At 43.8% G+C, this 27,972-nt stretch overlaps 1 protein-coding gene across 1 annotated transcript in view; it reads left to right on the top strand.

Moving 5' to 3' along the window:
• The window catches only part of LOC115099571 (alpha-1,4-N-acetylglucosaminyltransferase-like), a 50,915-nt gene extending 24,042 nt beyond the window's left edge, over positions 1–26,873 (top strand). Inside the window, exon 2 of the mRNA XM_029617304.1 lies at positions 26,304–26,873. Within this exon, the coding sequence (XP_029473164.1) occupies positions 26,304–26,873 (570 nt within the window). The remainder of the gene's footprint in view (positions 1–26,303) is intronic.
• The last annotated feature ends 1,099 nt before the right edge of the window (positions 26,874–27,972 follow it).

Genomic DNA, 27,972 nt, shown 5'->3' with positions numbered 1-27,972 from the left:
TCTCCCTCTTCACCCTATCCCTTTTCAATGCCCAATCCCTCTCGAAAAAATCTCACATTCTAAATGATTTTCTCTCAGAGGCCAATCCTGACATTTGCGCCATTACAGAGACTTGGTTAAAATCTACTGATTCAGTAATTATTAACCAATTACCTACACAACATATGATATTTTCTCGATTCCCAGACATAAAAGAAGAGGTGGTGGACTTCTTCTTGCAGCCAAGAAAGGCCTAAAGCTTTCCCTACAAAACTCAAGCATAATCTCTAATCTAGAATGTGCTTACTTCAAATCCAAAGAGTTACAAATTTGTCTGATCTATGCTCCACCTGGAAATTTGGAAAGAGATCCATCTCCCCTCATTGAATATATTACCAAACACATCAACTACGATTCATCTGCATTAATAATGGGAGACTTCAACCTTCATGTAGACCTGGCCAGACGCTCCCCGAACTGCGAATCTGTTTTATCAGCACTTCAAAACCTGGGCTTCAAACAGATCATCAACAACCCAACTCATAAAGCAGGCCACGCTTTAGACCTGATTTTCATTAATGAAGGTATCTCTATTTCTTCATCTCCAATAAGTACACCAGTACCCTGGTCGGACTACCTTATTATAAACACGTCCCTTAAGATAATTGACACCCTCCCCCCTGCCTTCCCCAAAACCACGATTCACTTTAGGAAACCATGTTCTTCGGAAATTCTTTCTAATTACCTTACCAAAGAATTGCCTCAGCTTGATCTCTCAGATGCAAATTCAGCCACCAACTCTTGGTTTTCTATCACCAACAAAGTTGCTGATCAATCCTGCCCCTTAATTACTAAGGTAATTCACAAGGCTCAAGACAATAGAAAACCTTGGTTCACCTCTGAACTGAAGAAAATCAAACTACAACTCAGAAATAAAGAACACATCTGGCGTAGAAATCCCTCTCCTAAAACTTTAGCAAGCTACAAATCCACCCTTAATATATACAGGAACACCATTTTCAAAACAAAGAAAGAATTCTTCGCAAAAAAAATCACCATTTCATCTTCGATACTAAAGCTCTTTTTTCTTACATCTCTGCCCTCACCAAACCTCTTCCACCGTCCATCCCAGATGATCATGCTCTCATCAAAGCCACAGAACTGGCCACCTTCTTCGAAAACAAAATTATCAATCTCACCAAACAGTTTACTTCACCAAACCCTCCCTTCCCCCAACTGAGTACTCCATCACTTCATCAGACCGCAAGATTAGACTCCTTTGAGACCACCTCTTCTCTAGAAGTGGAAAATATTCTGAAAAAACTCAAACCCTCATCTCATCCTCTAGATTCCATCCCTCCCAACCTCCTCATTGCAATACCAAACACAATTGCTAAACCCATTGCAAAAATCATCAATTGTTCGTTAACTCAAGGACTTGTGTCAGACTCTCTAAAACAAGCTATCCTGAAACCGCTCCTAAAAAAACCTAACTTGTCAACATCAGACCCAGCAAATTTCCGCCCTATTGCTAACCTTCCCTTCATCGCCAAGATCATGGAGAAAATAGTTAATAAACAACTCACGGAATTCCTGGAAGAACATAAGATCCTAGCACCTTCACAATATGGCTTTCGCAAATCCCTAAATACGGAAACTCTTCTGATCTCTCTTACTGACTCCATCATTGTGAATATGGACAAAAAACAATCTCACTTACTGATACTTCTGGATCTTTCAGCTGCCTTTGATACAGTCAACCATTCAATTCTACTAGACCGACTCATGGAAATAGGCATTGCAGGATCAGCCTTGGACTGGTTCTGTTCATTCCTAAGAAATAGATCATTCAAGGTAAAAATTAATAATAAACAATCACACCTTATCAGATCCAACTTGGGTGTCCCTCAAGGCTCTGCCCTTTCACCAACCCTCTTCAACATATACCTGCTTCCTCTTTGTCTCCTCCTTACCAAACTGAAAATAAAGCATTATATATACGCGGATGATATCCAAATTCTAATCCCTATCAATGAGTCTTTACAAAAATCTCTTACATTCTGGGACAGTTGCTTTCAAGAGATCAGCTCACTCCTCTTCAAGCTTAACCTTGTCATCAACAAAGAAAAGACTGAATTCCTAATCATTTCTCAAGATAAAAACCTCATTACCAAGGAAACTATAGATCCAAATAATCATTCTCAAGTAGACATCCACTGTCTACCTATCTTCCCTTCAACAACGCCAGATATCATCAAAAACACCTCTTACGTCAGAGACTTAGGCACCTTATTGGACAACCAGCTGAACTTAAAAAGGTTTGTCAATAATACGACTAAAGAGTGCTTTTTCAAGTTACAGGTACTTAAAAAGCTTAAACCCCTCTTGTTTTTCAATGATTTCCGTCTGGTTCTGCAATCAATCATACTTTCCAAAGTACTGTAAGTCGTTGTTGCTTGGGCTCCCAGCGGTCACCATTAAGCCACTTCAAATGTTACAGAACTCAGCCGCTAGGATTTTAACGAATACTAATAAGAGGGATCACATTACACCTATACTCTACAACCTCCACTGGCTTCCAATTAAATATAGAATCATCTACAAAGTGCTGACCATCATGCACAAAGCCTTCCATAAACTTGCTCCAATCGATCTCTCTTTCCAGATTCGCCCTAATTCCTCCACAAGACCTAAGAGAAGAGCTTACCAAGGTTCTCTCTTCATCCCTGAAGTTAAAACATCTCTAAGGAACAGGGCCTTTTCTTCCGCAGGTCCTATTCAATGGAACATTCTCCCACCTGATCTCAGACAGGACCCCTGCCCAATTTCATTCAAGAAAAAACTAAAAACCTGGCTATTCAACCTAGCTTTTCCAGAAACAGCATTTTAGTTAACACATTCTCTCCTCTTTTCGCTACATATCTCTGTTCTTTCCTCACCTCAAGATAGGCTTGTTGTATTTCTGCTTTCATATTTTACTTTTCTTTTTTCTCTAATTCATTTCCCTTGAAGAGCCCTCCTATTACCCTTTGGTATTATTCTGCCTTTCTCCTCCCTTTTTTCTCCTATCTTTTTCACTTCATATCTTCTGCTTCAACCTAATAATATCTAAGACCAATTTAATGGAATCAATTGCTTATTGTGACTGTATTGTTTCATAATTCAATTTGTTGTTCCAGGTTCTTTCAAGGTTAATGTTCAAGGTTCAATGTATAGCCTACAGGCAAGTTTTGCGTTCTTTGTAAACCGGTTTGATTTGTATCTAATGCAGGAAGATCGGTATATAAAAACCAAAAAACCAAAAATAAATAAATAAATAAAAGAGGCCTACTGGGGATTTGGCTTCCAAGAGCACTGCTGTCCCAAAATATGTGAGTCTGCAAAACTGCCCACAGGCCCACGAGGCAGTGCCTGGATGTACACTACTACAGGGACCACTGTATGTGCACATACCAAACTTGTAACTACAAAAGAGGACTACTGGAGATTTGGCTTCAGAGAGCACAGCTGTCCCAATATATGTGAGTCTGCAAAACTGCCCACAGGCCCACGAGGCAGTGCCTGGATGTACATTACTTCTGGGATTGTGGTATGTGCACACACCAAATTTGTAACTACTAGGGATGTGAATTGGGCTTCGGACGATTGAAAATATTTTAAAGATGGCGCTGGCCATTCAGTGCTCCCTCCATGTGACAGGGGCCGGCCAATGGCACGGATACCCTGTCACATGGTAAGGGCAAAGGCCATCGGCGCCATTTTGATTAGTGGCAGCTGACGGCCCGAGAGCGGGAGATCGCTCCTGGGACCCCACTGGACCACCAGGTACCTGTAAAATGTTTTTTGGGGGGTCGGGAGGGTGGGGGAAGCAAAGGGATTAATTTTAAAGGGTCGGGTGGGTTTTTTGTTTATCGGCTCGGGCGCAGCCGATAAACAAAACTGCGATCGGGCCGATGGAAAAAAAACTACATGTGAATCGGAACCGGAATCCGAAATGATTCCGGTTCCGATTCACATCTCTGGTAACTACAAAAGAGGCCTACTGGGGATTTGGCTTCAGAGAGCACCACTGTCCCAATATATGTGAGTCTGCAAAACTGCCCACAGGCCCACGAGGCAGTGCCTGGATGTATACTACTACTGGGAAAGCTGTATGTGCACACATCAAACCTGTAACTACAAAAGAGGCCTACTGGGGATTTGGCTTCAGAGAGCACCGCTCTCTGAAGCCAAATCCCCAGTAGGGGGATTTGGTGTGTGCAAACTGCTCATTGACGCCCAGTGCACTGCCTTCTTGGCTTAAAAGAGCACTGCTGTCCCAATATATGTGAGTCTGCAAAACTGCCCACTGAAGCCCAGTGCACTGCCATCTTGGCTAAAAAGAGCACTGCTGTCCCAATATATGTGAGTCTGCAAAACTGCCCTCTGACGCCCAGTGCACAGCCTTCTTGGCTAAAAAGAGCACTGCTGTCCCAATATATGTGAGTCTGCAAAACTGCCCACTGATGCCCAGTGCACTCCCTTCTTGGCTTAAAAGAGCACAGAGAGATAGCCTGAGTTCAATAAAAAATAACTGCAGTTGAAAAAAAAGCCTGGCTTGGCACAACAGGAAAATCGAAGAAATATCTTTTTCAATGGAAAATTATATCAAAGTAGCTAGCAATTGAATACAGATTTGAGACATTCATACTAGTTCTGAGTAAAGCCACCTTCCCCAGACAACCCCCGCAAAGAAAGAGCATGGCACGCCACATGCTTAACGTATAAATAGTTCAGCATTGTCAGGAACAGCGTCACAGAGCACTGAGTGAGAGCGGCAAGTGGCTGCATTAGATAGGTTGCATTCTCGTCTCCTTGGCAACCTATCTGAACCTCTCTATGACAGGGCTTGAGGTCACTTATGACTCACAGGAAATGGCTGGGTTTTGCTATGGATTCTCCCACATGGCCTTCTCCTATTTCAATTGGCCACTAAGAAATCACTGTGAACCAGAAGAATGAAACTAATATGATATGTTTTATTCATGGTGGATCGCAATACATTTCATGAACCCACAAATACAATGAATAGGGACTTATGCATTGCAGATTGCACATTTGTTGAAAATGAATGCACATCCCTAGTGAATGATGACATAGACTTAATTGGCATCTCAGAGACATGGTGGAAGGAGGATAACCAATGGGACAGTGTTATACCGGGGAACAAATTAAATCGCAATAACAGAGAGGAGCACCCTGGAGGCGGTGTAGTGCTTATGGCCAGAATGGCATAGAGTCCAACAGGATAAACATCCTGCATGAGACTAAATATACAACTGAATCTTTATGGGTAGAAATCCCTTGTGTGTCGGGGAAGACTATAGTGATAGGAGTATACTACCATCCACCTGGTCAAGATGGTGAGACGGACAGTGAAATGCTAAGAGAAATTAGGGAAGCTAACCAAATTGGTAGGGCAGTAATATTGGGAGATTTCAATTACCCCAATATTGACTGGGTAAATGTATCATCGGTACATGCTAGAGATATGAAGTTCCTGGATGGAATAAATGACATTTTTAGGGAACAATTGGTTCAGGAACCGACAAGAGAGGGAGCAATTTTATATCTAATTCTCAATGGAGCACAGGATTTGGTGAGAGAGGTAATGGTGGTGGGGCTGCTTGGCAATAGTGATCATAATATGATCAAATTTGAATTAATGACTGGAAGGGGGACAGTAAGCAAATCCACAACTCTCGTGCTAAACTTTCAAAAGGGAAACTTTGATAAAATGAGAAAAATTGTTAGCAAAAAAGTGAAAGGAGCAGCTACAAAGGTAAAAAGTGTGCAAGAGGCATGGTCATTGTTAAAAACTACCATCCTAGAAGCACAGTCCAGATGTATTCCACTTATTAAAAAAGGTGGAAATAAGGCAAAATGATTACCAGCATGGTTAAAAGGGGAGGTGAAAGAAGCTCTTTTAGCCAAAAGATCTTCATTCAAAAATTGGAAGAAGGATCCAACAGAAGAAAATAGGATAATGCATAAGCGTTGACAAGTTAAATGTAAGACAGGCTAAGAGAGAATTTGAAAAGAAGTTGGCTGTAGAGGCAAAAACTCACAGTAAAAACTTTTTAAAATATATCCGAAGCAGAAAGCCTGTGAGGGAGTCAGTTGGACCGTTAGATGATCGAGGGCCACCAGCAAGGTGATCCTCTCCTCTCAGTGTTCCCACTGAGCTGGTGGCTGAAAGGAATCAGTAAGTTTTTACTTGGGACATTGTCTTTTTTAAAAGTATTGGGTCAAAGTTAACTATTTGGGAATATTATTTAGTGTGTTTGTGTGCTTGTGCCTTTAATAGTCAGAAAGGCAGTGAATAAACAAGTTAGACTGTTTGTATTTTTAGTCAGTCAATAAGGTAGCAGTAGGTAGTGTGTTTATTTTTAAAAGTCTGCAGAACTGAGTGTTCTCCAGACTTTTAAAGAACTGAGTGTTTGTATTTAATGCTAACTGAGTGCTTGTATTGCAAGAAAACAAAAAACCAACCCAAAAAGTAGCCAGAAGCTAGAAATAAGCTAGGAGCAGTGTATACCTAAGTGAAAAAGTTGAATAGTTCAGCTCAGTTACTCACCTTGGAAAGGTGTTGAGGTAGTGTGATTGAGTTTGAATAGGGACCAACATTTGTTAATCAAGGGAGCAGTGAGTCACTCAGGCTGACTAACTGAAGTTAGACTGTTTGTATTTCCCAACCCTCCCACTCCTCGTCCACCCACCCCTAGCTCATCCCTTAATTTATAGGCAGGTGCCACTTTCACAAAAAAAAAAAAAATCAACAAAAACTTTATTGAGAATTTGTTCAGACCCCGGTAGGCCACTACCAGACACATAGTGAATTCACTAATACATTTAAAGGATGTTAGACACATTCCTACTCCCATAGCAACCTAAAACTTAACTACGAACTGATCAAAATTGAGATGAAGGCAGCAGTCCAGCAGCAAGAGGGGGGCTTCCCAGTCTTTTGCATCGAGTGTCACAAGGCACTCAGCTATACTTCGGTATAAAAAAGTCTCTAAATAAATAAATAAATGTATGATTTTTTACCCACCGGTGAGAAGTTGTACATGTGCATGTGATGCAAAGAGCTCCTAGCTCTCAGAGAACGAGTCCGATCTCTGGAGGCAAGAGTGGCAGACCTGGAGGAGCTGAGGCTGACAGAGAGGTATATAGATGAGACCTTCAGGGACATAGTGGTCAAGTCCCAACTTCAGACTGGCAGCCCTGGTGCTGCCTTGGAGGAAGAAGGTCTCATGATGGGAGAGCACCAACCAGGTGCAGCAGGAAAGGATCCTGTAGCAAGGACCTGATCTCCAGGTGATGCATTGTCCTTTCGCACTGAGGATATCTCCCCAAGGCCTACTGCCCAGGAGGGAAGGGTTAGGTCAGCCGTCATAGTTGGTGATTCGATTATTAGGAATGTAGATAGCTGGGTGGCTGGTGGGTGTGAGGATTGCCTGGTAACATGCCTACCTGGTGCAAAGGTGGCGGAACTCACGCGTCACCTAGATAGGATTTTAGACAGTGCTGGGGAGGAGCCGGCTGTCGTGGTACATGTGGGCACCAACGACATAAGAAAATGTGCGAGGGAGGTTCTGGAAGCCAAATTTAGGCTCTTAGGTAGAAAGCTTAAATCCAGAACCTCCAGGGTAGCATTCTCTGAAATGCTCCCTGGAGACTCCCTGGAGTCTCCAGAGGCAGGCAGAGCTCTGGAGTCTCAATGCGTGGATGAAACGATGGTGCAAGGAAGAGGGATTCAGTTTTGTTAGGAACTGGGGAACCTTTTGGGGAAGGGGGAGTCTCTTCTGAAGGGAAGGGCTCCACCTTAGCCAGGGTGGAACCAGACTGCTGGCGCTAACCTTTAAAAAGGAGATAGAGCAGCTTTTAAACTAGAACAAAGGGGAAAGCCGACAGTCGCTCAGCAGCGCATGGTTCGGAGAGAGGTATCTTTAAAGGATACTAATGATGCATTAGAATTAGGGCATCCCGAGAGTGAGGTTCCAATAATTAGAAAAGCAGTCCAAGTGCCTGTAACTAAAAACTCACCTGAGCTAAAAAATTCAAACTTATCCCTATCAATTAAAAAGCAGAATGAAAATACAAACAAAAGACAAACTTTGAAATGTTTGTATGCTAATGCCAGAAGTCTAAGAAGTAAGATGGGAGAATTAGAATGTATAGCAGTGAATGATGACATAGACTTAATTGGCATCTCAGAGACATGGTGGAAAGAGGATAACCAATGGGACAGTGCTATACCGGGGTAAAAATTATATCGCAATGACAGAGAGGAGCACTCGAGAGGAGGTGTGGCGCTTTATGTCCGGGATGGCATAGAATCCAACAGGATAAACATCCTGCATGAGACTAAATACAAAATTGAATCTTTATGGTAGAAATCTCTAGTGTGTCCGGGAAGACTATAGTGATAGGGGTATACTACCGTCCACCTGGTCAAGATGGTGAGACGGACAGTGAAATGCTAAGAGAAATTAGGGAAGCTAACCAAATTGGTAGTGCAGTAATAATGGGAGCCTTCAATTACCCCAATATTGACTGGGTAAATGTATCATCAGGTCACGCTAGAGAGATAACTTTCTGGATGGAATAAATGATAGCTTTATGGAGCAATTGGTTCAGGAACCGACGAGAGAGGGAGCAATTTTAGATCTAATTCTCAGTGGAGCACAGGACTTGGTGAGAGAGGTAACGGTGTTGGGGCCGCTTGGTAATAGTGATCATAATATGATCAAATTTGATTTAATGACTGGAAGAGGAACAGTGTGCAAATCCACAGCTCTCGTGCTAAACTTTCAAAAGGGAAACTTTGATAAAATGAGAATAATTGTTAGAAAAAAACTGAAAGGAGCAGCTACAAAAGTAAAAAATGTCCAAGAGGCGTGGTCATTGTTAAAAAATACCATTCTAGAAGCACAGTCCAGATGTATTCCACACATTAAGAAAGGTGGAAAGAAGGCAAAACGATTACCGGCATGGTTAAAAGGGGAGGTGAAAGAAGCTATTTTAGCCAAAAGATCTTCATTCAAAAATTGGAAGAAGGATCCAACAGAAGAAAATAGGATAAAGCATAAACATTGGCAAGTTAAATGTAAAACATTGATAAGTAGGGATGTGAATCGTTTTTCAACGATTAAAATTATCGTCCGATAATGTTTATATCGTCTTAAATCGTTATAGAACACGATACAATAGAAATTCTAACGATTTATTGTTAAAAATCGTTAAATCGTGTTAGTGCGCACTAACTCGAGTTAGTGCGCACTAACTCCCCGTTAGTGCGCACTAACTCGATTTAGTGCGCACTAACTGAAAATGATACAAATAAACACTTTCCAGGTCACTGAAGGTCAGTTAGAAATGAATATGTGTTCCTATTGGCTGGCTGCCCTCTTATCTATTGATGTTACCAAGGTTACCACTGAGGTGATGGTTGGGGGGATGGGAAATGGAACTGGAAACTAACGAACACCAACAGAAAATGAAACAAAGTGTTCACACTTCCCAGGTCAGTAAAGGTCACTTAGGAATGAATATGTATGTATGTATTCCTATTGGCTGGCTGTGCTCTTATCTATTGATGTTACCAAGGCTAATACTGAGGTAATGGTTGGGGGGATGTGAAATGGAAACAGTTGGAAGCTTGACAAAAAAAGTAATGTAATGATCAGCACTCACGTGACTAGAACTTGTTTGTTTATTATTTTTGTTAGCAGGCACCTGAAATGCTAGTGCATGTTGAATTTGCCAATCACTGTGCATTTTAGAAAGGTGGTCCTGGCTGGAACTGTACACAGTTCAAATATATGTAATTGATTGTTGGTAAGTGTATTTTTTAAGTAGCCACACTGGCACAAGTATGTTTACTTTTCCTCCTACTTAACTCACTAGCTCAGCTTTGTAAGAAGGGCTTCTCTGCTTGTGTGTTGTTTTTGTTTGGTGTGAGGAGAGCAGAAACATCAGATCTTTATTCAATCTACTACAGTCATCTCTTACAGTGCCCTATCCCTATTAATACCAGGAGTGTTGTGATCTTCCTGCACACAGTGCCCTAACCCTGATACCAGTCTGAGACAGCTCCCTCCCTGCATTACTAGGGAGAGGCTGGCTTCACAGACAGGGGGGAGCTGCCTGACCCTCACTCCTGACTTCCCCCATGTCCCAGCTAGTGAATGGTGTGTGGTTGAGGGGGGGGGGGAGGATGGTGAAGTCTGAGACAGCTCCCTCCCTGCATTACTAGTGAGAGGCTGGCTTCACAGACAGGGGGGAGCTGCCTGACCCTCACTCCTGACTTCCCCCATGTCCCAGCTAGTGAATGGTGTGTGGGTGAGGGGGGGGGGGAGGATGGTGAAGTCTGAGACAGCTCCCTCCCTGCATTACTAGTGAGAGGCTGGCTTCACAGACAGGGGGGAGCTGCCTGACCCTCACTCCTGACTTCCCCCATGTCCCAGCTAGTGAATGGTGTGTGGGTGAGGGGGGGGGGAGGATGGTGAAGTCTGAGACAGCTCCCTCCCTGCATTACTAGTGAGAGGCTGGCTTCACAGACAGGGGGGAGCTGCCTGACCCTCACTCCTGACTTCCCCCATGTCCCAGCTAGTGAATGGTGTGTGGGTGAGGGGGGGGGGGGAGGATGGTGAAGTCTGAGACAGCTCCCTCCCTGCATTACTAGTGAGAGGCTGGCTTCACAGACAGGGGGGAGCTGCCTGACCCTCACTCCTGACTTCCCCCATGTCCCAGCTAGTGAATGGTGTGTGGGTGAGGGGGGGGGGGGGGAGGATGGTGAAGTCTGAGACAGCTCCCTCCCTGCATTACTAGTGAGAGGCTGGCTTCACAGACAGGGGGGAGCTGCCTGACCCTCACTCCTGACTTCCCCCATGTCCCAGCTAGTGAATGGTGTGTGGGTGAGGGGGGGGGGGAGGATGGTGAAGTCTGAGACAGCTCCCTCCCTGCATTACTAGTGAGAGGCTGGCTTCACAGACAGGGAGGAGCTGCCTGACCCTCACTCCTCCGGGGTATTGTGATCTTCCTGCACACAGTGCCCTATCCCTGATACCAGGGGTGTTGTGATCTTCCTGCATGCAGTGCCCTATCCCTATTAATACCAGGAGTGTTGTGATCTTCCTGCATGCAGTGCCCTATCCCTATTAATACCAGGAGTGTTGTGATCTTCCTGCATGCAGTGCCCTATCCCTGATACCGGGATGTGTGCAAGAAGATCACAACACCCCCGGTGTCAGGAATAGGGCACTGTGTGCAGGAAGATCACAACACCCCCAGTATCAGGAATAGGGCACTGTGTGCAGGAAGATCACAACACCCCTGGTATTAGGGATCGGGCACTGTGTGCAGGAAGATCACAACACTCCTGGTATTAATAGGGATAGGGCACTGTGTGCAGGAAGATCACAATACCCCTGGTATCAGGGTTAGGGCACAAGTTCTAGTCACATTGACTGATCACATTACTTGTTTTGTCAAGCTACCAACTGTTTCCATTTCCCATCCCCCATATACTGTCAGTAGGAAACTTGGTAACATGAATAAATAAGAGGGCAGCCAATAGGAATACATATTCATTCCTAAACTGACCTTAACTGACCTGAAAAGTGTCAAATTGTATCATTTTCAGTTAGTGCGCACTAACTCCCAGTTAGTGCGCACTAACTCGAGTTAGTGCGCACTAATCGGAAAAAACGATTTTTAACGATTTTTTAACTAAAAAATCGTGCCTAAGACGATTTTCTTGCCCTGCCACACGATTTCTATCGTTAAGACGATATGGAAAACGATTCACATCCCTATTGATAAGACAGGCTAAGAGAGAATTTGAAAAGAAGTTGGCTGTAGAGGCAAAAACTCACAATAAAAACTTTTTAAAATATATCCGAAGCAGAAAGCCTGTGAGGGAGTCAGTTGGACAGTTAGATGATCGAGGGGTTAAAGGGGCACATAGAGAAGATAAGGACATCGCGGAAAGATTAAATGATTTCTTTGCTTCGGTGTTTACTGAAGAGGATGTTGGGTAGGTACCCGTAATGGAGAAGGTTTTCATGGGTAATGATTCAGATGGACTGAATCAAATCACGGTGAACCTAGAAGATGTGGTAGGCCTGATTGACAAACTGAAGAGTAGTAAATCACCCGGACCGGATGGTATACAACCCAGAGTTCTGAAGGAACTAAAAAATGAAATGTCAGACCTATTAGTAAAATTTTGCAACTTATCATTAAAATCATCCATTGTACCTGAAGACTGGAGGATAGCAAATGTAACCCCAATATTTAAAAATGGCTCCAGGGGTGATCCGGGAACCTACAGACCGGTTAGCCTGACTTCAGTGCCAGGAAAAATAGCGGAAAGTGTTCTAAACATCAAAACCACAGAACATATAGAAAGACATGGTTTAATGAAACAAAGTCAGCATGGCTTTACCCAAGGCAAGTCTTACCTCACAAATCTGCTTCACTTTTTTGAAGGAGTTAATAAACATGTGGATAAAGGTGTACCGGTAGATATAGTATACTTGGATTTTCAGAAGGCTTTTGACAAAGTTCCTCATGAGAGGCTTCTAGGAAAAGTAAAAAGTCATGGGATAGGTGGAGATGTCCTTTCGTGGATTGCAAACTGGCTAAAAGACAGGAAACAGAGAGTAGGATTAAATGGACAATTTTCTCAGTGGAAAGGAGTAGGCAGTGGAGTGCCTCAGGGATCTATATTGGGACCCTTACTTTTCAATATATTTATAAATGATCTGGAAAGAAATACGACAAGTGAGGTAATCAAATTTGCGGATGATACAAAACTGATCAGAGTAGTTAAATCAAGAGCAGATTGTGATAAATTGCAGGAAGACCTTGTGAAGCTGGAAAATTGGGCATCCAAATGGCAGATGAAATTTAATGTAGATAAGTGCAAGGTGATGCATATAGGAAAAGATAACCCATGCTATATTTACATAATGTTAGCTTCCATCTTAGGAGCTACCACCCAAGAAAGAGATCTAGGCGTCATAGTGGATAACACATTGAAATCATCGGTCAGTGTGCTGCGGCAGTCAAAAAAGCAAACAGAATGCTGGGAATTATTAGAAAGGGAATGGTGAATAAGACGGATAATGTCATAATGCCTCTGTATCGCTCCATGGTGAGACCGCACCTTGAATACTGAGTGTAATTCTGGTCGCCGCATCTCAAAAAAGATATAGTTGCGATGGAGAAGGTAGGTACAGAGAAGGGCAATCAAAATGATAAGGGGAATGGAACAGCTCCCCTATGAGGAAAGACTTAAGACTAAAGAGGTTAGGACTTTTCAGCTTGGAGAAGAGATGGCTGAGGGGGGATATGATAGAGGTGTTTAAAATCATGAGAGGTCTAGAATGGGTAGATGTGAATCGGTTATTTACTCTTTCAGATAATAGAAAGACTAGGGGGCACTCCATGAAGTTAGCATGTGGCACATTTAAAACTAATCGGAGAAAGTTCTTTTTTACTCAACGCACAATTAAACTCTGGAATTTGTTGCCAGAGGATGTGGTTAGTGCAGTTAGTATAGCTGTGTTTAAAAAAGTATTGGACAAGTTCTTGGAGGAGAAGTCCATTACCTGCTATTAATTAAGTTGACAACCACTGCTATTACTAGCAATAGTAACATGGAATAGACTTAGTTTTGGGGTACTTGTCAGGTTCTTATGGCCTGGATTGGCCACTGTTGGAAACAGGATGCTGGGTTTAATGGACCCTTGGTCTGACCAGTATGGTATGTTCTAGGGATGAGAATTGTGTGCCCGATCGTTTTAACGATCGGGTTCGGCTAGAGGGAGAACAAATTCTGATCGGTAGAGATGTGAATTTGAATCGGTTCCGATTCCAATTCACATCGCTAATTTTTTTTTTAGTGAGGCTCGAGCAGATAAAAAACCCCCACTCTGACCCTTTAAAAGTGACCCCTTAGCTTCCCCCACCCTCCCGAACACCCCCAAAACCTTTTACATGTACCTGATGGTCTAGCGGGGGGGGGGGGGGGGGGCCGGGAGCCATCCCCTGCACTCATACCCTCCGTGCCGGTATCAAATGGCGCCGATAGCCTCTGACCTACCTTGTCACAGGGGCTACCGGTGCCATTGGTCAGCTCCTGTCACATGGCCATCGGCGCCATCTTGTGCTCCTACCATGTGACAGGGGCTGACCAATGGCACCGGTAGCCCCTGTGACATAGTAAGGGCAAAGGCTATCGGCGTCATTTTGCTTACTGGCAGCCGACGGCCCGAGTGAGGGAGATCGCTCCTGGACCCCCACTGGACCCCCCAGGGACTTTTGGCAAGTCTTGGGGGACCCTCCTGACCCCCACAAGACTTGCCAAAAGTCCAGCGAGGGTCCGGGAGCGACCTCCTGCACTCCGGCTGTCGGATGCCAGTTCTCAAAATGGCGCCGATCGCCTTTGCCCTCACTATGTCACAGGGGCCAACCGTCAGTCCCTGTGACATAGTGAGGGCAAAGGCGATCGGAGCCATTTTGAAACCAGTCCAGCACCGAGGGTATGAGTGCAGGGGATGGATCCCGGACCCCCCGCTAGACCACCAGTTACATGTAAAAGGTTTTGGGGGGCGGGGGAAGCAAAGGGGTCATTTGTAAAGGGTCGGGGTGGATTTTTTTTATCGGGCTATCGGCGCCATTTTTATTGATGGCAGCCGATGGCCCAAGAGCGGGAGATCACTCCCGGGACTCCCAGTAGATCACCAGGTATTTCTAAAAGGTTTGGGGGGGGGGGTTCGGGAGGGTGGGGGAAGGTGAGGGATTATTTTTAAAGGGTCAGGGTGGGTTTAGGAGGAGTTTTGGTGTGCCAGTTTTCCCGCCCTCCCCCCAAATAACTCCTGTTAGTGGACACTAACCCCATTAACGATTTTTCACGATAAATCGGGGGAATTTCTATTGTATCACGACTCTTAACAATTTTTGACGATTTAAAAAATATCTGACGATTTTGTCAGTCTGGCCTACTACATCTTCCAGGTTCACAGTGATTTCGTTCAGCTCGTTTGACTCATCACTCCTGAAAACCATCTCCGGAACTGGTATCTCCCCAACATTCTCATTAGTAAACAAGGAAGGAAAGAATTAATTTTGTCTTTCTGCAATGGCCTTATCTTCCCTAAGAGTCCCTTTAACCCCTCAGTCATCTAATGGTCCAACCAACTCCCTCCCAGGTTTCTTGCTTTGGATATATTTTAAAAAGTTTTTATTATGAGTTTTTGCCTCTAGGGCCAACTTCATTTCAAATTCTCTCTTCGCCTGCCTTATCAATGTTTTACACTTAACTTGACAATACTTATGTTTTATCCTATTTTCTTCAGATGGATCCTTCTTCCTATTTTTGAAGAATTTTTTTTTGGCTAAAATAGCTTCTTTCACCTCACCTTTTAACCATGACGGTAATCGTTTTGCCTTCCTTCCACCTTTCTTAATGTGTGGAATACATATGGACTGCACCTCTAGGATTGTATTTTTAAACAATGTCCAAGCCTGTTGAACACTTTTAACCTTTGCAGCTGTACCTTTCAGTTTTTTTCTAACTATTTTCCTCATTTTATCAAAGTTTCCCTTTTTAAAATTTAGTGTTAGAGCTGCAGATTTACTTATTGTCCCCCTTCCAGTTATTAGTTTAAATTTGATCATGTTATGATCACTGTTGCCAAGTGGCCCCACCACCGTTACCCTCTCTCACCCAATTCTGCGTTCCACTAAGAATTAAATATAAAATAGCTCCCTCTCTTGTTGGTTCCTGAACCAATTGCTCCATGAAGCAATCATTTATTACATCCAGGAACTTTATGTCTCTAGCAAGTCCTGATGTTACATTTATCCAGTCAATATTGGGGTAATTGAAATCTAATGACAATAATTTGTGGAAATCGAAATATTTATAATTATTAGCCTAAGAAGGTGTCAGCAAGCCTGACGTTATATGTCTTTATGATAGACACTAACCGGTCTACTCAATCATTCACCTTCATCATTTTTTAATTCTGCAAAAATTATTTTTATAGAACTTTTTTTCTTTTTAATTTAAAAATCCTCCATCCATGAATTTCAAGATGAAGTAGACTCTTATCAAGCAAAACATTCTTATCGCCCTACACATGCCGGTGTTTCGCTAACAGCTTCATCAGGGGCATTTTCAAAGACTGTTTTAGCAAGAGTCAGTTACCATTCAAACAGGGACGAACGTCTCGACCATCTTGTCAACAGGAGATGGTCGAGATGTTCGTCCCTGTTTGAATGGTAACTGACTCTTGCTAAAACAGTCTTTGAAAATGCCCCTGATGAAGCTGAGTTAGCGAAACACCGGCCTGTGTAGGGCAATAAGAATGTTTTGCTTGATAAGAGTCTACTTCATCTTGAAATTCATGGATGGAGGATTTTTAAATTAAAAAGAAAAAAGTTCTATAAAAATAATTTTTGCAGAATTAAAAAATGATGAAGGTGAATGATTGAGTAGACCGGTTAGTGTCTATCATAAAGACATATAACATCAGGCTTGCTGACACCTTCTTAGGCTAATAATTATAAATATTTCGATTTCCACAAATTATTGTCATTAGATTATTATTGTGGTTTTCCACCGACTCCTTTACCTTGTGGTAATTGAAATCTCCCATTATTATTGCACTGCCAAATTGGTTTTCTTCCCTGATTTTTCTTAGCATTTCATCAACTGTCTGACCATTCTGTCCAGGTGGATGGCAGTATATTTCTTTCACTATACTCTTACCCAACACACATGGGATTTCTACCCATATAGATTCTACTGAGCATTTAGTCTCTTGTATGATCTTTATCCTGTTGGACTCTATACCCTCCCTGACCACACCCCTGCCAAGTTGATCCTCCTATCATTGCGATATAATTTGTACCCTGATATAGCACTGTCCCATTGGTTATCCTCTTTCCATCAAGTTTCTGTGATACCAATTATGTCAATCTCATCATTTGCTGCTTTATACTCTAACACTCCCATCTTACTTCTTAGACTTCTGGCATTGGCATACAGACATTTCAAAGAGTGTTTTTTGTTTGTTTTAACAACCTGCTTTTCGATTTTTTGGGATAATTTGGAAATCATTAGCTTTGGTGCTAATGGAGCACAGATTTGTGCTGGTAGGTCCGCTGAAGGATCTGTTCAGTAAATCTTTTAGAGATGAGCATGGTCCCACAAGACTAGAGATGTGTGGATGTAGTTCTTGTTAATAAAATTGGTAACAAAGAGGAAGTTGGAAACTACAGGATGTTTAGCCATACTTGAATCGTGGGAAATTGATGGAGACTCTTCCGTAGGATAGTGTACTACAATCTACAGTCCGGTGGATTGCAGGATCTGAGGCAGTATGGTTTTACTACAGGCATATTATGACAAATGAATCTCATTTTTCTTTGATTGGTAACTAGAGAATTAGATCAAGGACATGCCCTGGATGTGGTTTACTTAATTTCAGCAAAGCTTTGCTACTGTCCCGCATGGAAAGCTTATTTATTTTTTATATACCTACATTTGAACTGAGATATCACATCAATTTACATTCAGGTACTGTAGGTATTTCTCTATCCCCAGAGGGCTTACTAAACAAAGTTTTGTACCAGAGGCAATGGAGGGTAAAGTGACTTGCCCAAGGTCACAAGGAGTGATAGTGGGATTTGAACACTGCTCTCTTGCAGGTCAATCCAGTAACGAGCGGTAGGAAGAGCTGCGTTAGTGCCCGGTGCACCCGCGGTTGCCGCACGCACAGTGCAGCTCACCTACCGCTCGATCCTGTATGTAAAGCTTGCTAATGCAAGCTGCGTCTAAGAAGCGTCCGTGAAGCGTTAGGCCCGCGCAACCCGTTTTACTGTATAGAGCGCTATACAGCGCCTATACAGTAACCTGGGTGCGCGGGCCTAACGCTTTAGCCACACGCTGGTATCTGTCATTTCAAATGACATTTGAAATGACAGGTACCAGGAAGTGGACAGTTCTCCAACGCTCGGGATTGTCAGCCCTCTCTCCCCTCCTCCCAAAGCAACAAAAGCGAAAAAAAAAGTTGCAAGGGAGAGAGGACGGGCAATCCTATGCTCGGGATGGCCAGTCCCTCTCCCCTCCTCTCGAGGCAAGCCGCGAAAAGCAGCCTTGCTCCGGGAGGAGGGGAGAGAGGACTGGCAGTGTGAAGCGACCAAGCAACTTACTTTTTTTTGCAGCCCTCCGGAGGAGACGGCCATCAGCAGAAACGGATCGCTGCTCCCGGCAAAGATGGACGCCTGCACGGGGGAAAGCGGCCCCTGTGCGTGCAATTGGCCGCTCAAGACGTGACGTCACGACGTTTGGCATCACGGCATGTGACGTCACGTCTTGAGCGGCCAATTGCACGCACAGGGGCCGCTTTACTCCGTGCAGGCGTCCATCTTCACCGGGAGGCAGGGGAGGGGAGCCGCAATCCGTTTCTGCTGATGGCCGCTCAAGACATGACGTCCATCTTCCTGAGCAGCTGGAGGCAGGAGAGGGGAGCCACGGTCGTCTTTGCTGATGTCCGGATGGGGGGCTGCAAAAAGTAAGTCGCTTTATACTGCCAGTCACCTCCCCCCTCCTCCCGGAGCAAGGCTGCTTTTCGTGCCCTGCTTCGGGAGGAGGGGAGGGGGGACTGGCAATCCCGTCCTTGCCGATGTCCGGAGGGGGGGCTGCAAAACGTAAGTCGCTTCATACTGCCAGTCCTCTCTCCCCTCCTCCCGGAGCAAGGCTGCTTTTCGCGCCTGCCTCGGGAGGAGGGGAGGGAGGACTGGCAATCCCGAGAGTAGGATTGCCCGTCCTCTCCTCTCTCTCTCTTGCAATTTTTTTTTCGCTTTTTTTTTTTTCTTCGGGAGGAGGGGAGAGGACTGGGGCTGCCCTGGAGACCGGCACCCATGGACGCGGCCAGGGCAGGAGAGCGGGGGCTGGGGGAAAGTTTGCCACCTACCCTTACTCCTGCCTCTAACGCAGGGGTAGGGGTAGGCGGTAAGTTAGCAGGTTAAACGCGCGGCAAAACGGCAGGGTAAAAAAGGGATAGTCGGGGCGCGCGTTACTGGATGGTAGGGAATAGCTAATTCGCTCGTTTACATGCAATATACATGCCGCGTGCGGAAGGGGTTGCCCGGGGATTTTAGGACGCGGTAGGAGTAGGTTAAAGGGGATTGGGGATCACAGGAAGTGCTAATGCGGCCAGAAAGTGAGTAGAACGCGGGTTAGGAGCGGGGTAAACGCAGCCGCACTTTACTGGATAGACCTGTTGGTTTGTAGCCCTCTGCTTTAACCACTAGGCTATTCCTCCTCCCTAATATTCTGAGTAGCCTGGGAATGGGATGTAAGATAGTGACCTGGATTAAAAACTGGCTGAGTTATAGACAACAGATGGTAAATGGAATTCATTCTGAGGGGAGAAAAGTGATTAGTGGAGTACTTCAGGGATTGGTCCTATGCTAGTTCTGTTTAATATCTTTGCAGTAATATTGCAGAGGAGTTAGAGGGAACATTTTGGTTTTTGCAGATGACACTAAGATGTGCAACAGAGTGGATACCCCTGAAGTAGTGGACAGAATGAAAAGTGACCTAAGAAAGCTTGAGGAGTTGTCTAATACTTGGCAGTTAAGATTCAGTACTAAAAAGTGCAGAGTTAGGCACTTAGGCTGCACAAATCAATGGGAATACTATGCAGTATGTGGTTAAAACCTGATATGCATTGACCAGGAGATGGCCTGATCTGCACCATCTTTCAAATTGGCACCGAATGGACTTTGAGCATATCACATGATAGGAATAAATGCTGATCGACACCATTTTGAAAGATAGCACTGACTGGACCCAGAGCTAGTGTGCTTCATTAACCCACCAGGGTTTATTTTTAAAGTATGGGGGTGGCTAGCCCACTAATGTCTATTTTGGAAGAGGGATGGGAAGGGAGACTCTAGACCCCAGGGTTTATTGTTTTCATTGGGTGGGTGGGGGGATCTGTGGAGGATGGGGGTTTACATATGGTAATATCTTTGCTTGGGTCAGGGGAGGTTCTGATATAAAAGGAAGGGATTTGGGAAGAGGGCACAGGACACCTCTGTTATATTTTGTCCCGCCCCCCCCCCCCCCCCCCCCCCCCACCCCACAATAAAATATCGTGGCTTCACAAATCTCACCCTCAATTAGTTACTATTAAAAAAAATTATTTAATATATAGGTCATAAACAATTCTTTGAATAGACCATTTGAACTGTTCTCAATAGTTAAACAAGCTTTGAAACAGCCCATAAGTATTATTAAGTAAAGACCAAAAAGTGAAGAGCTGGTTACATTTTTTCAGGAGAAAATTTGTATTTACTGAAGCCCCTGCTATAAGGAGCCATTGCTGACTGTTTCTCTAGCCTGCAGGTGGCGCTGTAATCCACTTGAGATATCTATTTCTCTCAGTTTTGTGCTTCCACTCCCCCACTCCCCCATCCGGCAGCCATATTGTTTTCTGTATAGACCTGTATTTATACTGAGGCAGTCTCAGCAGTCAGTTGCCAGAGCTTGGTCCTAGCCACCGGACCTCATATTCTGGTTCCACTTCTATTTCCAGAAGAATTCACTTTTGTCAACATCTACATTTGGCTTCTTTATCCAGAGCTCTTGTTATTTTCCTTCCTTGTTTCCAGAGTTCCTGGTTAGGCCCTGCTCCTTATCCTGTGTCCAGCCTCATAATTCTTGTCGTCAGGAACTGCCCCATCCCTCATGCTTCACTGGCCACCAGCAATGGAGGGCTCAACCCAAAGGAAGGTGGCTGGCCTAGGCACAAGACCATGTACTGTTGGTGCCTGGGATTCAGCTCTCCTGGAACTAAGCTGCTCATTTCTAGGGCAACTCACATACTACAAACATTACAACTGCTGTCAGAGTCTTTATGGATAACTCGGATATAATGTCATCCAACTCTGTTGTGTGGGAAAACATTGATTTGCCTACTCCTACTGGATTTCAGAAAACCATTGCCAGAATTAGGGTGACTCCATTTACATTAGATTCCTATTCATTTTGGTTGATTAAAAATAAGCTCTCCGTATTTGATAATTATCTTGTACAATTACTTAATTTATTTTTGATTAATGGAGTTCTGTCATTTGCATTAAAGCAGGCTATTATGTGACTGGTATAAAAGTATCTGACTGCTTCTTCATCATTGCTGAACAACTGCTGCCTTATATAGTATTTATGTGCTCTGTAACATTTGGCCGGCCACAGGATGGCCCCACGACTGGCCACACTCACTCTCACAGCCGAAACTTACAAACCACTGAGACACCATCCTGCTGAGTCAGCTCAGTGTCCCTTAGGTGTGCTATGCCCAACGCCTCAGCAACAGGTCCTCCTGCCACAGTTGCATTCCATGTTGTTTTCTAGGGATGTGAATCGGGCTTCGGACGATTGAAAATATCGTCGATATTTTCAAAATCGTCAGAAATCAGGGGAGGGAGGGAAAAACGACACACAAAAATAACCCCTAAACCCACCCCGACCCTTTAAAAGTAACCCCTTAGCTTCCACCACCCTCCCGACCCCCCCCAAAAAAAACTTTTTACAGGTACCTGGTGGTCCAGTGGGGGTCCCGGAGTGATCTCCCACTCCGGGCCGTCCTCCGGCTCCCGGGCCGTCGGCTACCACTAATCAAAATGGCGCCGATGGCCCTTTGCCCTTACCATGTGACAGGGTATCTGTGCCATTGGCCGGATCCTGTCACATGGTAGGAGCACTGGATGGCCGGCGCCATCTTGTGCTCCTACCTTGTGACAGGGGCTGACCAATGGCACTGGTAGCCCCTGTGACATAGTAAGGGCAAAGGCTATTGGCGCCATTTTGATTACTGGCAGCTGATGGCCCGAGTGCAGGAGATCGCTCCCGGACCCCTGCTGGACCACCAGGGGCTTTTGGCAAGTCTTGGGGGACCCTCCTGACCCCTCAAGACTTGCCAAAAGTCCAGCGGGGGTCCGGGAGCGACCTTCTGCACTCTGACCGTCGGCTGCCAGTATTCAAAATGGCGCCGATAGCTTTTGCCCTTATTATGACACAGGGGCTACCGGTGCCATTGCTCAGCCCCTGTCACATGGTAGGAGCACAAGATGGCGCCGGCCATCCAGTGCTCCTACCATGTGACAGGATCCGGCCAATGGCATGGATACCCTGTGACATGGTAAGGGCAAAGGGCCATCGGCACCATTTTAATTATTGGCAGCCGACGGCCCGGGAGTGGGAGGATGGCCAGGAGCAGGAGATCATGGGAGATCACTCCCGGGACCCCCACTGGACCACCAGGTACCTGTAAAAAGTTTTTTGGGGGGTCGGGAGGGTGGGGGAAGCTAAGGGGTTACTTTTAAAGGGTCGGGTGGGTTTTTTGTTTATCGGCTGGGGCGCAGCCGATAAACAAAACGTGATCGGGCCCAATGTAAAAAACCCACATCTCTATTGTTTTCCTTGTATTTACCTTGCTGTTCATGCTCCTTGTTCCTTATCTATCTTGTTCCTTGCCTATTATGGCCCTTGCTCTCTTGTCTGTATCTGCCCTGGTCCTCTGCTTACCTTGTCTGTCCTGTCGCCTTGTCCTGCCTGTCTATCCAGTTCAGACTTGCTCTTGTCTCCCTGTCTGGTCTGTCACAGCCTGACTTCCTGGTTCTGGCCTCTGTCTTTAACACTGTGGTTTGCTGCCTGCCCTGACCCTTGGCCTGGATCCGGACATTGGATTCTTGCTGTCTGCCTCAACCCTTGAACTGAACCCAACCAATCTCTGCTCACTGCCAGCCCTAGACTCACTCTGACCTCTCCTTGAGATATCCAAAGGGTCAACCTGAGGGGACCAGGGCTTGTACAAGTGAAGCTCCTGCCTCTGTCCCAGCAAAGGCATGGGCCTAGTGGGTTCACCTACTAGGCTGCATCAACCACATCACAGCCTAACATGCTCTTAGAAAAGTTTTAGAAAAGTGTGGTTTGAAACAGTTGGATGATTATATTGAAGAATATAATGTGTTAGTTTGGATTTCGATGAACTCATGGCACTGAAACTTTGTTATTGACTTTATTGGATGAAATACATTGTGTTTTGGAGCAGAAAAATGTAGGTATTTGGATATTACATCAGCCTTTTACACTGTAAGTCTTGTAAAGTAGTTAGATAGATTAAGTAGTATAGGGCTTTGGCGGACAGTATTGAAGTGGTTTGCATCTTTCTTGGAAGAAAGAACACAGAAAAATTGTCAGAATGTTTGCAATTCAAATTGGTTTTCTTTGGGTAAATGGTTAAATGAGCTTGATTTAATTTACAAATTGTATGCATGTGATATGCAGTTTTTTATTCCAAATATTGTACCAGCAGAGGTCCCTGTAGAGCGATTTCAGTTTTGGTTTAAAAGAATAGAATATTGGATGATAACAAATGGGTTTTGTTCTTAATGGCTGTAAGACATTTATCTTCTAGACTGGACAATTTCTGTTAGGATTCCCGGCTGCAGGTGGCTGCGGCCGGGCTCCCTTACCTGCTCTGGCAGGCGGCCACTACCAGCTCTCTCCTCCACTGCACGAGGTGGCCAGACACCAAACCCCGCTGGGGCGGCCTGCCCACACGGTGCGACACACCACTGGCTCAGCCTCGGTGCCTGCCCCTCTAGGCACGCACATGCTCCATCCTTGCTCATTTAAAGGGCCAGTGGCGGGAAACTTCGCCATGGCCCCGGGAGATGACATCACCCAGGTTGGATACTTAAACCTGGCCCTGACTTCAACACTTTGCCTCAGCAATGGGTCCTGCTCTGATCAAGAGTACGTAGTCTGCATTGTTCCTGATCCTGAGTTTCAGCCTTGCCTTCTGATCCTGCATTCCAGCCCTGATCTTGTGTTCCAGTCCTGACTCCTGTTCCTGTTTTCCTGCCTCGGCCCCTGTTATCGCTCCTGCCCTTGGACTGACTCTCTGGTTTTGGACCTCTGCCTGGTATTTCATCTTAACCTGTTCTATGCCTGCCTGACCCTTGCCTGGTACTCTGACTTCGCTTGACCTCCACCTGCTCTGACCTCCAGCCTGTTGCCTCCTCTTTGCCTGTCTGCTGCTCACCCTGACTTTTGGCCTGCTCCTGGTTACGTCTGTCCGCTGCCAACTTCTGCCTGCCAGACACCACTTAGCCTTCTCCTTTAGACTTCTTGATGTGAGAGATCCACACCTAAGTCCTGGCACCCAAGGGCTCAACCTGTGGGGAACGTGGACTGGAAAAGGTGAAGCTCCAGTTGGCTATTTCAGCCTGCCCTACCTCCTGATGACGAGGACCACTAGGGGCCTTCTCCTGGTGGCAGCATCAATTTCATCTCAGCTTAAGGGTCCACAAATACTACAATTTCATGTGCCTTTTCCACCCATAGGTCTTGGTCATTGTAAACTGCAGGTTATAGATTTGTTACTTGACTCAAAGTTGTCAAGTGGCTAAAACAGCCTTCATATACCCAGCTTGTTAAATAAAGTGTTACTTGTTTGTGATGGGGAGAGAGACAGAGAGAGACTTCCTATAATGTGCATGCCCTAGACAGGTATTTGTATCCCTATGGGAGGGCCACCTAGTAGCTCGGGGTGGGGATTAGGTATGAGCGTAGGGGGTTGGGGGCCACTTTCACATTCAACATGAGACCTACGGAAAGAACAGTGGTCTCTAGTGAAGATTTGCTGGCCGTCGGAGTGAGGACACTCACTCCAAGAAAAGATTTGGGCAACGTTCTCTCAACCTAGCTTGATGGACACTCTACCTGGGCAACAACAAGCTAGGTTGAGAGAACGTTGCCCAAATCCCTTCTTGGAGTGAGTTTCCTCACTCCGACGGCCAGCAAATCTTCACTAGAGACCACTGTTCTTTCCGTTGGTCTCATGTTGAATGTGAAAGTGGCCCCAACCCCCTACGCTCATACCTAATCCCCACCCCGAGCTACTAGGTGGCCCTCCCATAGGGATACAAATACCTGTCTAGGGAGTTGACATTATAGCAAGTCTCTCTCTCTCTCTCTCTCTCTCTCTCTCTCTCTCTCTCTCTCTCTCTCTCTCTCTCTCTCTCTCTCTCTCTCTCTCTCTCTCTCTCTCTCTCTCTCTCTCTCTCTCTCTCTCTCTCTCTCTCTCTCAGGATACTGAAACAGGCTGTCTGGAAATATCGTGGTCCACAATGATTCCTTGGTTGTTTTATCATGATGTTTCCGCAAATGGCGAAAACATCGTGTGCGGCGATGTTTCCCCACTGCACGTAAAATGCCTTATTTGCATAGGACACCCCCCCTCATGCGTTACCATTGCGATATTGGAAAATGAGGCCCATATTCTATTAACTTTAAACTGCCTGCTTTTTTACTTCAAGTTTTACAACTTGTGCAAAATGTGACAATAAGAACAATTCTACAATTGGACTACAATGAAGAAAAATAATTTTACGTATGAAAGAGTTTCATTGACTACCAATTGTGCAACATTAAATCAAATGATTTTGATTTATAAAACTATGTATGGCGATTCCTAATGTTTAAGCTATAAACTCCATTAGTAGGTGCATTAAGCATGCTTCACTCTTCACAAATGCTGTTACTCATTCCATCACTATGACCACCATTTGCAAATTACGAGAATGCAAACTTTCTCCATAGCTATTCCAGCCCTATGGAATAATTACCATTAAATTTAAGACAGGAGCAAAATGATTTAAGGTTCCGTAAATAGGTGAAGGCATTTTTATTTGGTCAGGTAGTTATGCAGGTAGTGAAGATCAATAAGATGTAGAAAATAAAGGACAAATATGGGTTAGTGATCTTTTCTATGTTGATTTTATGCTCTGATTTTTTTTGGCCTGACATTGTTCCTTAATGTAATAATATGCATGTACGGCATCTATGCACATCGCTTTACCCACAGTAAGAGAAGGTATTCCAGGGGACAGGGCTGGGGTGTGGTTTGTAACTATGCACATACTTTTGGATTTTTTAAAGTATTCACATAGTTTTTGCCATGAAAATTACCCCCATTAATTAGAATGTGCAAATATGTACAGGTATTTTTTTCTGGGATAATTTTCAAAGTGAAAATATATCCATAGTTTTGCTTTCAAATTAAGTGGAAAGTTTGCAGGTAAGAAGTTCCCCCCTAGACTTTGCAACTATGCAAATAGTCTTAAACTTACCCTTATGACAAAAAGGACAATTAATCAGGCGGTGACTCTATATCTTCAATTTTCAGGTGATTACCCATAAGGAACGCTTTTGGGCCCATGTGAGTGCAGAAGCTTGTAGATTGGCACTGATCTGGAAGTATGGTGGCATCTACATGGACACAAATATTATCTCCATGAAGCTCATTCCAGAAGAAGACTTCATAGCAACTGAGACTGCTCAGGACTGCAGCAGTGGGGTGTTTGGTTTTCAGCAGTCTCATCAATTCTTATGGGGGTGCATGGAAGACTATGTCAAGAATTATGAGGGAGCCATATGGGGGCAGCAATGCCCCCATCTGCTGATATATATGATGAAAAGACTATGCCATTTAGACAAGTTTCAGAACTGGGAAGATTCTAATTGCAAAAATATATCCATCCTTTACCCACAGAATTTATATCGAATTCCTTACCCTGACTGGGGAAGATATTTTGAAATATGGGATCCCAAGGGCACTTTTGCAGATTTCCATGCCATACCCTTACTGAATATTTTTAAAAAAAATAATGCAAAGCTGACTACAATCAATCATTGTCCCCTGACCTATAAAACATTTGTGAAAAATGAACACATTAATGAGACGAAGAAGGGATGAGCTGAGTCAATTTAAGGACATGAACGGCACAACAAAACAAACCGGAAAACAGTCAAGCATAGCCAAGGCAAACAGAACAAAAACAAGACCATATGTCATGGAAAGAAGTCCTTTATTAGTATTATTAAATACATTGTCCGACTCTGGCCGAGTTTCATCTAAACGGCTGCATCAAGGGCTGTAAAGATAGTAAAACCATTACAATTTACATTGAATTAGTCATTCAACAAAGAATAATTTATGTTAAACATAGATTATTAATTATAGGATTTTTAAAAGATTTAAAAAAAAATTTTGAAAAAAAACTAGACATTGAAAAACACATAAAGGAACAGATAAAAAGAATGAGAGATTAAACTTACACACAAACAAATCATAAAAATTCTTAATTGTTAATTTAAAATATTACCTTAATTGTCTTTGTATTGTATTTAATACTACTCGGATGTTCTTATGTGTACCAGTATGTCAAAATAAACTGAAAAAGAACCAAATATATAAACAGAACCATTTTGCTTTCTGTTACAGAATTTTGAAAGTTGTATAAATAGTTTATCTACATAACTTATTGTTTAAAAGGTTAAGCAAATAAAATCAAATATGATATACAATAATGAGACAGAATTATATTGTAATTCAACATAAGAATTAATATTTGCCAATTAAGTAACACAGTTTTATATTTAAGATTCTAAAACATTCTTTATTATATTTAAAATTACTTATTTAAAAGCCATTTGTAAAAATAGAAGAAAGCAATTAGAAAAAAAAGGAAAGAAACTTATTTGAAAATAAAAGACGTTATATTTAATGCCATGATTAGTAAGTAAATCAAACCAGAATGTGTACTTACAAGTAGTACAGAGTATTTGATCATATAAACACCTTTAGTCCTTTACGTAAGGTTCTTTTATCTAAATAGGTAGTACAAAAATATTGTTTCTAATTAACTGTCTTTTTTAACTAAAAAATTATTATTAGTAATTATTGGTAATATCATCTGTTTAATTATTTAAATAAAGCTCTCTTATCTAAGTCATAAAGTATCTAAGCAATAACTACAACTAATGCTGACACAACAATACCAATCAAATAAGAG

This window comes from Rhinatrema bivittatum, chromosome 9 (assembly GCF_901001135.1).
Source record: "Rhinatrema bivittatum chromosome 9, aRhiBiv1.1, whole genome shotgun sequence".
NCBI classification, from domain to species: domain Eukaryota; kingdom Metazoa; phylum Chordata; class Amphibia; order Gymnophiona; family Rhinatrematidae; genus Rhinatrema; species Rhinatrema bivittatum.
The sequence above is the reverse complement of the archived record's forward strand: the minus strand, read 5'-3'. Positions and strand labels throughout refer to the sequence as shown.